We start from the raw sequence: 13,803 nt of genomic DNA, 5'->3' as shown, positions 1-13,803 counted from the left end.
TTGGCCTTTCCAGGTTGCTACTTACCTTCTCCGTTCTGATGAAGAAGGGCTGCCCCCTCCTCCTCTTCTCCCTCCTCTTCTTCATGGGGCACCCTGGGAAAGGGAGAGGAAGGTGCTGAGCAAACTTTTAGGCCTCCCCCAGATGAAGACCCCCCCCCAAATCAGGGCCTCCTCTGCACCGCTCTTCCCCTCGAGACCCCACCCCATCTATCCGGAAGCTCCTTCCGGTTCACGGAGCTGGTGGATCCTCCTGGCCGGGGAGAGATTCTCACCCAGGCCTCGGGCAACTCCTGCTCTCTCTGCGGGGGCCATTTGGAAATCCAGCTCCCTTTGGGCGTCCATGAGAGACGCTCCCAGGTACCCCAGCAGGAGCTGCAGAGGGGGGGTGCTGAGTGGGCCCGGAGGAGCCCGACCCAAAGTCTCCACTTACTATATGGCTCTCTCTTCACCATTTTTATGGTGATAGTGAAGGTCACCTTTTGCCTTTTAGGCTTTGGGGTGACATTGCGGGCTGGAGGCATCGGGGAGACCTTTGCCGTCTTTTTGGGGAAGAAAAAGGGGAAGAAGAAGAAGAAGAAACGCCTAGAAGAGAGAGGGAAAAAAAGGAACGCAATGAAAGCCTCCTTCCCACCATCCCTCTGATTCCTTTTTCCTTTTTCCACCAGGCGACCGGACTTTCCGCTTTTCCCTTGGAGAGCTTTGGCCTCCCACCCCAGAACGGAGAGATTTCCACTCCCGCAGGCAGCGCTTCCCTTCCGTTCGTGGCTGCCCCCCCTCCTCTGCGGAGTGTCCCAATCCTCGGGGAAAGTGGCCAGAAAACGGGGAAGGTTCCCCAGAGCCCAGCAGCCCCACTTACAGCCCGGGAGCCATTTTGAGGCAGATGAGCGTCAGTTGAACTGTCCGGATGACATCACCAAGCCGGTGGAATCCTCCAGGAGAGGACAGGCCTCCTCTGGGGTCCCCCACAGATCCCCCTCCCCGCCTTTTCTGCACACCCCGAGGCCAGCCCAAAGTCTCTGGGAAGGGACCCACAAATCCCCAAATCTGCCCCTTTCCCATCTTTGGGCACAGAGGGCACGGCTCTTTGGCTGTAGACTGCCTCTTGATGTGGAAGCTCCACTAAGCTAGCTGAGGCAGCTCTTGGCCAGCCTCCATTTTGATTCCCTTTGTGTTGCCATTCTGCTTTGGGGTCCTTTTTTTCCTTTTTTTGTGTGGCAACGTCCCTCTGTCAAGGGTCAGCTGCCCGCGTTGTTTCTGCTGAGGGGCAGAGACCTTTTTCCCACTGCCAAATTATTGTTAGATAAGCAAAAGAGAGAGAGGTTCTCTCCTGGGGTGCTCAAACAGAATCATTTAATTTTAAATCTTGTATCCTGTATTCTTATTTTTATTGCCCTGTACACCGCCCTGAGTCCTTCGGGAGAAGGGTGGTATATAAATCAAATAAATAAATAAATAAATAAACTGAGAGGTAATTTCTCATAAGCAATCCAGAGAAGAAAGAAAAAAATCCAACCACGTGGAAGAGATTCCACCAAAACAAAATATTGCGCCCCTTAATGACGCTGCGCCCCAAATCACAGGATCCTCTTCTAGACCAGTTCCAGGGCTGAGGGACCCTCCTGCTCTTTCCAGAAAGCCAAAGAATCAGACTTTTCTTGTCAGCCAAGAGGCCTAGATCTCCCAAGGTAGACTGCCCCTTGGTAGGGAAGCTCTGTTAAGTCCCTCCCTTGAGGGAGACTCATGTTCATTAAAACCTTCCTTTTTGAACAAGCTGGCCTGGTCTGATGGGATGGGGTTGGGTTTTATTAATTTGTTTTTAACCTGTTTTAATATGTAATGTGTTTTAACTTATTTATGGGTATTTTGTTTAATCGTTTTTAATTTTTGTATTTTGTTTTTTAATATGTATTGCCCTGTTCACCGCCCTGAGTCCTTCGGGAGAAGGGCGGTAGAAAAATAAAATAAAATAAAATAAAATAAATAAATAAATAAATAAATAAATAAATAAATAAATAAACAAACAAACAAACAAATAAACAAACAAACAAACAAACAAACAAACAAACAAACAAACAAACAAACAAATAAATAAATAAATAAATTACGGTGGTTTTCCTGACTGTTTCCTTTCGGTTCACCTCACGGCGGAGGTCCCACCATTCTCTCTCTTTCGATGAAGACCCCCTCCTTTTCCCCCTGGCCACCAAAGTTCAAGCACGACAAAATACACGACATTTTTCTCTTTTCTTGTCGTCCGTAGAACAGGACTGCCTGAAATGAAGGGGAGGGAGAAACGTAACCAACTCCTCAGCGATTTCCGTGACAGGAAATCCAATATTCTGTGCAAGGAGCCCTTAAGGCGGCTTGAGGTTTCAATGGAACATCCCCCCACCCAAAAAACCTTCCTAGGACCCACTTTGCCTGAAATGGTACAGGGTTTCCTGCCTGAGCAGGGGGTTGGACTAGATGACCTCCAAGGTCCCTTCCAACTTTATATATATTATTATTATATTATTATATTACTTTCAAAGTTCCAGTGTCCCCCACCACCACCCTCTGTGGTCACGTGACCGCATTTTGGGCCTTGGCACCCGGACGATATTTTCAGCCATTTCTACCGCTTCACAGTCACGTGACCCCAATTTACGCTTTTGCACAATCTGGGATTTCCTTCCCATTTCTAGCAAAAAAAAAGCCCCATAGCAAAGAATGGGGTTGCCTAATTGCTGTGGTGTTCGCTTAACGACTACGGTGTTCGCTTAATAACTCCCCCAAGTGACCCACTTTATGACTGTCACAACTTACAGCTCTCTGGCCCAGGCTGAGAATTTTTTAATTTTTAATTTTAACTGGGTTTTATTTTTCTCAGGGTTTCATTTAATCTTTTTTAATTTGTTTTAACTTTTGCATTGGTTCTCTTTTAAATACCCTGTAAACCGCCCTGAGTCCTTCGGGAAAGGGCGGCATATAAATCTAAATAAATAAATAAATATAAATATAAATAAATAAATAAATAAAAGTGCAGGTTCGCCATGATTGCGAGGGATGTCCTCTGTACTGTTTATTTTATTTTATTTTTATGTTCAGTAAGCCTGCTGATGTGAGGAGTAACGTGTCAATAAAAATTAAAGGCCATGGAAAATTGTATCCATCATTATTCGAGAAAAATAGAATCCACCTGATCGATACAACTATTGAAAAAGAATGATAAAACATTAGATAAAACTTATCGAAAGAAAAGGAATATTTTCCAATAGACACCAGCTGATTCCTCCCTTTCTTTCCTTAAGTCTCACGTTGAAGAAGCTGTTTGCTGTTCAGCCATAAAAGAGAGAAAAAATAGTTGAAGGAATAAAACTAGAAAGATGGCAGGTCTGGTGCCTAACAATGTTATGTAGTATATAAATATATTTTTTTTCCTTTTCTAAGCAAAGAAATTCTTCCTGAGCATCTTCTAAAAAGTCCCTCAAGTCTTCTTTGGACTAATGTATCCCAAAATTAAGTATTGTCAGTGATTTTTCAGCAAGAGTCCTTCAAGGCTGTAAGCACAGTGTCCCTTGTTTAGCAGGGGGGAAAAACAACACGTAATTGCAGCCGTTTCTGCCATGGCCCCAGCATGCCACAGCTTCTAGGAACCATGAATTTGGTGTGACCAGTTTACTGACTTTCAGTTTAATATACGATTGACAACCTTCCTTTTCCAAGGATTTTTGTTGCTGTGATAATGCGGCTAGGATATTATTGATCTCAAAGCCAATAAGCAGATCTCTTCAAAGTATACTGTCAGAATCCATTTATATCACATTTCATAATTGTATAGGTAGAACAACGTGCTATTTCTGGGGATTCTGCCATCTCTCCGAGGGTCTCATTGAGGTGGGCATTACTAACATGGCGCCAATTTTTACAAGGAAATAAAATACCTTTCCAGGTCTGGACAGACCACAAAAATTTGGAAGCACTAAAAACGCCCAGGAAGCTCACTCCTAAGCAAGCCCGCTGGTCCCAACATTTTCACCGATTCAATTTCACTCTCAAACACTTACCGGGGGGAAAGAACTTCCTTGCAGATGCATTATCCCGCATGCCCCAATATAACAGCACAAGAGTTACTGACTTTAAACCACTTGTACCGGAACAACAACTGGCAGCACCAGTCACCACCAGGGCACAAGAAAAAATGAAGCCGAAGGTAGATAGCCAAACTGGAATAGAATTCAGGAAATCTTTGGAAAGTGATGAATGGTTCCAGAAAAATAGACATGTGTGCACAATTAAAGATGGACTGCCGTGGGTGGGGGAGAAGCTATATATACCTGCCACACAGAGAATCAATTTCATGCAACTGTGCCATGATACAAAATCAGCAGGACACTTTGGCTTTGTAAAAACCTTACACTTAACTAAAAGGCAATTTTGGTGGCCATCTATGAAAAAGGACATAGAAAGCTATGTGGGTATCTGTCAAATTTGCGCGATGGCCAAAAGACTGCAAGGGAAACCGCCAGGTCTGTTACAACCGGTGGCAAACCCCTCAGCCCCATGGAAAGACATAGCCATGGATTTTATCGTAGAACTGCCAGAAAGTAATGGAAACACCGTAGTCTGGACTGTCACAGATCTGTTCTCTAAGCAAGTACATTTCATACCTTGCCAAAAAATCCCGACTGCAAAAGCATTAGCAAAACTTTTTGTACAGCATATTTACAGATTGCACGGGGTACCACAACGCATCATATCTGACAGAGGGGTGCAATTTACGTCTGCATTTTGGAAAGAATTTTTATCCCTCTTAGGAACCACCCAAGGACTGTCATCTAGTCACCATCCTCAGACAGACGGAGCTTCTGAAAGACTTAATAATATACTTGAACAATATCTGAGATGCTATATTAATTTTCAGCAGTCCGACTGGACGGACCTACTGCCTTTTGCAGAAGTAGCATATAATAATGCAGTCCACTCAAGCACAGGTTACACTCCTTTTCAAGTAGCTACAGGCCAGAGTTTCAACCCAATACCAGAACTAACCCCAAAAGAACCGGTTATCCCTGATCTGAAGGAATGGATTGCTCAATTACAAAATACATGGCCAATCGTTAGGAAAGCGTTGGAAGATGCCAGAAAAGCATACAAGACACAGGCAGAGAAAAAAAGAACCGATCCCACACCATTTAGGGTAGGAGAGATGGTATATTTATCCACAAAATACCTGAAATCACTCCAACCCTGTAAAAAACTAGGACCAAAATATATTGGACCCTTTCCAATTAAAAGAATCATAAACCCAGTAACAGTTGAATTAGAACTACCCAAAAATCTTAGACGAATACACCCAACCTTCCACTGCAGTCTATTAAAGAGAGAACAACAATCACCACTACGAGCAAAAATCCCACCACCACCACCCCCCCATCATGGTGGAAGGAGAACAACATTTTGAAGTGAAAGAAATCTTAGATTCCAGAAAACACCATGGAACGATACAATATTTAGTGGCATGGAAACACCTCCCCTCCTCAGAAAATGAGTGGGTTAACAAACTCCATGTTAAAGCACCTAAGTTGCTTAAGAGGTTTCATACAGAATATCCAAACAAACCAGGCTAACATTTATATGTTTTCTTTCCCCACAGATGGACTCATCTTTTTTCTGAAAGGAGAGCCGAATGTCAGAATCCATTTATATCACATTTCATAATTGTATAGGTAGAACAACGTGCTATTTCTAGGGATTCTGCCATCTCTCCGAGGGGGGGGGAGAGGATGGTTACTAAAGCGATTTTCAAACAACAGGGGATGTTTTAACTGGGGGAGGGAGGGGGACAGACAGGTCTGGATTGTATCTTCATTTACAACTGAAAAGGAAAGCAATAACCATAAAACCAAGGAGAGTTCCCTTTCCCATGGAAGGACTTGACACCTAGCAACTGATGAGAGCCTGACCAAATGGATGAGGGGAGGGGCTGAAATGGGAATGTTTTATATAGGATTGAAATGTAACTTTGTTAGATTCCATCTTGTATTCCCACAATCGATTCCATCCTAGTAAACATTTTCCTTTTTGGACTAAACTTGCATCCAAGAGTTCTTATTTCCTAAGATGTGGATTGAGGTGGGTCCTGACATATACATAAGGTAAAGGTAAAGGTTCCCCCGCACGTGCGTGCTAGTCGTTTCCGACTCTAGGGGCCGGTGCTCATCTCCGTTTCAAAGCCGAAGAGCCAGCGTTTGTCCGAGGATGTCTCCGTGGTCATGTGGCCGGCATGACTAGATGCCAAAGGCGCACGGAACGCTGTTACCTTCCCACCGTAGTGGTCCCTATTTTTCTACTTGCATTTTTACGTGCTTTCGAACTGCTAGGTTGGCAGAAGCTGGGACGAGTAACAGGCGCTCGCTCTGCTACGCGGCACTCGGGATTCGACCCGCCAAACTGCCGACCTTCTGATCGACAAGCTCAGCGTCTTAACCCACTGAGCCACCGCGTCCCTTTTAAAGTATACATACTGACAGCAAAAAATACAGGAATCAAAAGCTTAGAGGAGCGGTCACGGTACAACACATTTGAAAGGGACCTTGGAGGTCATCTAGCCCAACCCCTTGCTCAAGCAGGAGATCCTCTACCGAGCCAGACAAACGGCTCTCCAATCTCTTCTTACAAACCTCCAGAGATGGAGCATCCATAAGCACTGGGGGCAAGGCCTTCTACTGGTGGATTGTTCTCACTGAGAGACGAGAGATTTCTTCTTGCTTCTAGTTTGGTTCTCTTCTCTTTTTAATCAGTTTACATCCGTTACTCCTTGTCCTGCCCTCAGATGCTTTGGAGAACAGGTTGACAACCCCCCCCCCTCTTCTTTGTGACGGCCCCTCAAATATTGAAAGGCTGCTATCACGTCACCCCTAGTTCTTCTCTTTGTTAAACTAGACACATCCGGTTCATGCAACCGTTCGTTTTATCCTCCAGTCTAAGCTAAGCCAAAAAGGAAATGTCTCCGGATTTTAGAATATTAAAACTCACGGAGTTGGAAGGGACCTTAGAGGTCTTCTAGTCCAGCCCCACTGCTCAGGCAGGAAACCCTACACCATTTCAAACAAATGGTCTCTTCTTAAAAGCTTCCAATGTTGGAGCATTCAGAGCTTCTGGAGACAGGTTGTTCCACTGGTTAATTGTTCTGACTGTCAGGAAATTCCTCCTTAATTCCAGGTTGCTTCTCTCCTTGATTAGTTTCCATCCCTTGCTTCTTGTCTTGCCTTCAGCTGCTTTGGAGAACAGCTTGACTGCCTCTTCTTTGGGGCAGACCCTCAAATATTGGCACATGGCTATCATGTCCCCCCCTGGTCCTTCTCTTCATTAGACATTCCCAGTTCCAGCAACCGTTCCCTCTATGTTTTAGCCTCCAGTCCCCCGATCATCTTTGTTGCTCTTCTCTGCACTCTTTCTGGAGCCTCAACATCTTTTTCACATGGTGGTGACCAAAACTGGATGCAGATATATTTTGCCATCCAACTAAGTTCAAAATCTTGGTGAGCCTTGGTGGAGCAGTGGGCTAATGCCTCCTAAAGTAACACCAGCTGCCTGCAATTAGTGCAGGTTTGAGTCCTACCAGGCTCAAGGTCGACTCAGCCTTCCATCCTTCCCAGGTAGGTAAAATGAGGACCCAGATTGTTGGGGGCAATTAAGCTGACTTTGTAATAATGCCGCTTGGTGTGTGTGTGAAAGCCCTAATAAGCAGGCATATACATAGAATGAAGGCTACTGCTAAGCTTGTAAGCCGCCCTGAGTCTTCGGAGAAGGGCGGGATATAAATGTAATAAAAAATAAAATAAAATAAAAAAATAAAATCTATTAGACAAAAGTCTGGATCAAAAAGCACCTTTTCATGAAAATAAAATTCAAGAATGGATGACAGTTCAGAGGTGTTTTTTTTGCCAAACCTTCGCAGTTAATCCTCAACTTACAACAGTGACCGTCCAAAGTTGCAACAGCACTGAAAGAAGCCAGTTATGACCGTTTTTCACACTTATGACCGTTTCAGCCTCCCCACGGGCACATGATTTACATTTGGATGCTTGACATCTGGCTCACATTTATGGTGGTTGCCGTGTCCTGGGGCCGGGGTGTCACATGATCAAAATTCATGTGATTGGCAACTGGTTCATATTTACGACGGGGCGCAGCGTCCCGGGGGGGCACATGATTCCCCTTTTGCGATCTTCTGACAAGCAAAGTCAATGGGAGGAAACCAGATTCGCTTAACAACCATGTTACTCATTTAGCAACTGCAGGGATTCTCTTAGCAAAGATGGTAAAATGGGGGGGGGGAAACTCACTGAACAAATTTCTCACTTAGGAACCTCACTGTTGGGCTCAACTCTGGCCTTAAGCCAGGGACTACCTATCTTAGGCCTGCTGAAACTTGCATGTAGAAGCCACCTCTGTGAAATAAATATCAAATTATAACCATTTTGGCATGAGCATTAATGAACAGTTCTAGAGGTTGCAGGAGTCAGTGTGGCGTTTGCACAAATAAAGATGGACCCACAATTCACATATTCCCCCCCCCACACACACACACACAATTAGTAATAACTGCAGTTGTCTTTGAATCTCGTGCCGGGAGAAGAAGCAGGGTGGAGAAGAAGGTCTTTCTTGGAAGGAGCAAGATAGGCAGAGAAGCTAGATAGAAATCAAGCAAGAAATTTATCTTCATGGGACACGAAAACGGTTGCAACCACAGAAAGCCGGTGAGTTTTCCAGAAATAGGAGATACCAATCAGAGGAGCAGCTATTTTGCTTTATAGAATATTATCTTACTGAAATGGACAAAAAAAACCCACCCCATTGCTTTCCAAAGATCTCTAGAGATACGTTATTTCCTTATAAATGTCAATTACAGGCAGCGGGAATTGGCAGATTTATATTAGCTTACATTAGCAGTTTTTGCTCAACAATTGCCTCTTGGTCTTCGGTTAAAAAAAACCTGCTTGAGGTGAGGTTCCTTACTTTAAAGCAGGGGGTCTTCAAACGCGGCCCTTTGATGACTTGTGGACTTCAACTCCCAGAATTCCTCAGCCAAGCACGCCAGGCTGAGGAATTCTGGAAGTTGAAGTCCACAAGTCATGAAAGGGCCGCGTTTGAAGACCCCCTGCTTTCAACTTCACGTCCTCGTTTGATCTGTGCATTTAATTAACAGCAATTGATTAATTTTTATCTTTTTTTTTTTAGCACTGTAAATCAGGGGTTGGAACCTGTAGACAACCAGATGTAACTGGGTTGTAACTCCTAGCAAGCTACTGCGTTGAACCTGCTGCCTGAAGTTCTTCAATTCTCTTCTCTTCCTTCTCCTAGAGAAAGGCAATGCTGTCCGTCTCGGTGACGGCTCTGATCTGGCTGGTCTTCGTGAGGGCCTTGTCCACAGCTTCGGATCCCAGCCTGGAAGGGACATGGAGAGATTGGAAGGCCACTCACGGTAAAGAATACGCCCTGGTGAGTTTGCTCCACTCGAACACAAATCAATCGATCCGAATAGAGCTGGAAGGGACACTGGAGGTCTTCTAGTCCAGCCCCCTGCTCAGGCAGGAGACCTTATACCATTTCAGACAAATTGGCCGTCCAGTCTCTTCTTAAAGACCTCCAGTGACGGAGCGCTCACAACTTCTGGTGGCAAGTCGTTCCATTGCTTAATTGTTCTAACCGTCAGGAAGTTTCTCCTTCATTCTGGTGCTTCAGATGAGATGTTTATGTTTTAATTCAATAATTCTAACCTGTTCAAGTGTTCCATTTCTACACCTTGATTTCAGCTGAAAACAGCCACGTTTAGGAAGCGACTTTCTCTTATCTGTCTTCAGACAATTTTTTCTCAGGAAAAATACTAAAATGCACACCAAATGAAAGATGGGAGGGATTTGTCTGGCCGATTGCTGGGCGACTGAGTTCTAGTCTGAGAAACCTTTTGTGCAAGAGGAAGGAGGTCACTTCTGGATCTGGCAGGTGCCACTTCTTTCGGCAGAGGGGACTAAGGGATCTTGCCGGTTTTTGGCTTCCCAGCAGGAGGAGGAATCCTTCCGCAGAGCCGTGTGGGAGGACAATCTGAGGATGATTGACGAGCATAACAAGCAGGCTGACCTGGGGAGACACACCTACTGGCTTGGCATGAACCACTTTGGCGATTCGGTAAGCCTGGAAATTATCTGTCTGTCTCTCTCTCTGTCTACCTACCTACCTACTTTCCTGTCTGTCTGTCTGTCTGTCTGTCTGTCTGTCTGTCTATCTATCTATCTATCTATCTATCTATCTATCTATCTATCATCTATCTATCTATCTATCTATCTATCCATCCATCCATCCATCTACCTATCTATCTATCTATCCATCTATCAATCTACCTACCTACCTACCTACTTATCTATATACCTTCTGACTTACCTACCTACCTATCTACCTACCTACCTAGTTATCTATCTATCTATCTATCTATCTATCTATCTATCTATCTATCTATCTATCTATCTATCTATCTATCTATCTATCTATCTATCTATCTATCCACCTACCTACCTACCTACCTACCTACTTATCTATATACCTTCTGTCTAGTTTAAGGAAGAGAAGGACCAGGGGGGACAGGATAGCAGTCTTCCAGTATCTCAGGGGCTGCCCCAAAGAAGAGGGGGTCAAGCTATTCTCCAAAGCGCCCAAAGGCAGGACAAGAAGCAACAGATGGAAACTAACCAAGGAGAGAAGCAACCTAGAACTAAGGAGAAACTTCCTGACAGTGAGAACAATTAACCAGTGGAACAACAGAAGTGGTGAATGCTCCAATCCTGGAAGTTTTTAAGAAGAGGCTGGACATCCACCTGTCTGAGACGATATAGGTTCTCCTGATTGAGCAAGGGGTTGGACTAGATGACCTCCAAGGTCCCTTCCAACTCTATTCTATTCTATTCTATTCTATTCTATTCTATTCTATTCCATTCCATTCCATTCCATTCCATTCCATTCCATTCCATTCCATTCTATTCTATTCTATTCTATTCTATTCTATTCTATTCTATTCTATTCTATTCCTTTCCTTTCCATTCCATTCCATCCCATCCCTTCCCTTTCCTTTCCTTTCCTTTCCTTTCCTTTCCTTTCCTTTCCTTTCCTTTCCTTTCCTTTCCTTTCCTTTCCTTTCCTTTCCTTTCCTTTCCTTTCCATTCCATTCCATTCCATTCCATTCCATTCCATTCCATTCCAGAGTGTCTCAGTCTTGGCCACTTGAAGACACATGGACTACAACTCCCAGAATTCCACAGCCAGCATGATTCCCTATTCCAGCAGTCCTCAACCTTTCTAGCCCCATGAACCAGCAGCAGAAGCAGCAAGGTGGGGAATGGTTTCGCACGTGCAACCTAGTTCCCGCGCAAGGGTATCTTTCCCCAAATACCGGCTTGGGAATGGCAGAGAGCCCCCCCCTAGATGAGCCCAATGCCAGACGGAGCATCACGGCCTTCTCACAAGGCCCGGCCTGCGAAAGAAGCCGTTTCTTCAGAGGAGACGCCATTGATCTCCGAATGGAGGCTGTCTGGGGCCTCTTCCCTTGAGGCAGAGATTGCCCCTGCTTCAGGCTGGGTTGCGTAACAGACCCACAACTGGAGGACACGAGACCTTCCTCCGCTGTGGTGACGGTGGAAATAGGTGATCCGTGGAAGACCCTTTCTGGGGAAAAGAGGTTGGGGTGGTTTCCACCCCCTAGTAACACTCCAAAAGGGGCCCCTGCACATTTTTTCACCACAAATGCCAAGAGGACCAAGATGTGAATAGGTTGTGTGCTCTGTGACAAAAGAGGGGCGGGAGAAATATTTCAAAATTTTTTATTTCAATATTAACAAGAGAACAGAACACACAAATATGACAAACATATATAACAAATCCTATTTCTCAAACAATTATAACAAACGTATATAACAAATATAACATATATAACAAATCCTATTTCTCAAATAATTATAACAAACATATATAACAAATATAGATAACAAATCCTATTTCTCTAACAAATATAACAACGATAAGAAAAACAACCATGTATAACAAACGTAAGGAACAAAATGCAGTTGGGGAAGGACCAGGGGCGATATGGGGTTTACGGAAGGAAGAGGAGGGTCAACCAATTCTCCAAAGCACGTGAAGGCAGGACAAGAAGCAACGGATGGAAACTAGTCAAGGAGAGAAGCAACCTAGAACTAAGGAGAAACTTCCTGACAGTTAGAACAACTAACCAGTGGAACAACCTGACTCCAGAAGTTCTGAGTGCTCCAACACTGGAGGGTTTTAAGAAGAGACTGGACAGCCATTTGTCTGAAATGGTATAAGGTTTCCTGCCTGAGAACGAGGTTGAACTAGAACAGGGTTTTTCAACCTGTTCAGATTGATCCACTTTGGGATATGCCAATATTTGAGTCCCACCAGTCGCCTAGCGGGTGGCATGGCTTGTTTGACGCCACAGAGATGGCTTTGCAGGATGAAGCAGGCAGACCTATGCTGGCAGGGCCACCAGCATCCGGAAGGCTTCGAAGGAGGTAGCTGAGTGGGGTGGGAGGGGTGGGAGTTTCCAGCAGGTGCTGCCCTGCCTCCTCTCCTCTCTCCCCATCCTCCTCTTTTTGTCTTCGGTGTAGCTGCAACTGATTCTTTTCTCCAGGTTGTATGCAGCCTCGGGAAGTGCCAGTCAGCTGGAGCCTGGTGCGGATCCTGCGTGCTCGGCAGAGCCCCGGGAACACCGCAGCTCCAGCTGACTCTCCCACAGGCCTGTGCTGCATTGCCACCGCTTCAGCTCATCCCCACGCTACACTTTTACCTTTTTAAAAAAATACGGTTTTTTTACACTGCTTGTCAACCCATCGTAAGCGTACCACCTGCCAGGTGCCGAGGTACCACCAATGGTAGGCGTACCACAGGTTGAAAAGCCCTGGACTAGAAAACCTCCAAGGTCCCTTCCAACTCTATTATTATTATTATGGATCATCACCTGTCATCCGCCAGAGGACTCCACGGCCGACTCAGAGGAGGAAGGACAGGAGTGGGGGCCGGTCCCAGCGTCAGGGCCATCTGAAAGCTCTGATGGAGAAGAAGGAATGTATCTGTCATAGCCAGGGACAGACGGGGAGCCTGGTCCATCTGCCAGCCCCAGAGGATAAGGCTGAGACCTCCATGCCTGGAGGCAAGTGATTCAGGAGCGGAGAATCACACGGGGCCAGTGATGATGTGCGGGCGCTGCGGAGGCTGAGGAGAGGAGAAGGGCGAGAGGCTATGGGCCGGTCTTTGGGGCGGAAGAGCCACCGCTGTCAACAGAGTCCCACCCTCGGCTGTGGATAAAAGGCAGGGGAAGGAGAGAAATACGCGTGACAGACAACTGTCCATCTCTCTGCCGGTCAGCCAGTTTTAGTTGGAACTCCTGACTCTTCTTTAGGAAACTTGCCGGAGTTTCCTCGGATCCTGTGGCGCTGGGAGTCGGAGCGCTTTCTGAGCGGGACTGTGCATCTTTTATTGGAAGAGAGCCAGCCTGCCTGAAGAATTTTGGTTGCAAGCATAGTGAGAGACGGAGATTAACTCTGTATATTTTGGAGGCAGCTAAAGACTTTAACATCCGGCTGGGTGAAACTGCTGGCGTTCCTGAACAAAAAGCATGTTGGAGATTTATTGGTGCGTCTGTTGCGTTCAGGAGCCGAGTCAGAACAGATGGGCCGATGTGGATGTTCGGTGGTGTTACAGATCTCGTCGCAGGATGGAAGCTGTTCCCAGTGAGGCCGCCATTTGCAATTG

At 45.5% G+C, this 13,803-nt stretch overlaps 1 protein-coding gene across 1 annotated transcript in view; it reads left to right on the top strand.

The window, feature by feature from the left end:
* Positions 1-8,723: 8,723 nt before the first annotated feature.
* LOC308660520 (uncharacterized protein) overlaps positions 8,724-13,803 on the top strand; it is a gene marked incomplete at its 3' end in the record, with an annotated part of 29,961 nt that continues 24,881 nt past the window's right edge. The window contains exons 1-3 of the mRNA XM_081314914.1: positions 8,724-8,989; positions 9,349-9,486; positions 10,048-10,173. Coding sequence (XP_081171040.1) covers positions 8,819-8,989; positions 9,349-9,486; positions 10,048-10,173 — 435 coding nt within the window. The 5' untranslated portion in view covers positions 8,724-8,818. The remainder of the gene's footprint in view (positions 8,990-9,348; positions 9,487-10,047; positions 10,174-13,803) is intronic.

Source organism: Vipera berus (genome assembly GCF_964194415.1).
Source record: "Vipera berus genome assembly, chromosome: 1".
Taxonomy (NCBI): Eukaryota; Metazoa; Chordata; class Lepidosauria; order Squamata; family Viperidae; genus Vipera; species Vipera berus.
Note: the sequence above shows the minus strand (reverse complement) of the source record. Positions and strands in the feature narration are given on the sequence as shown.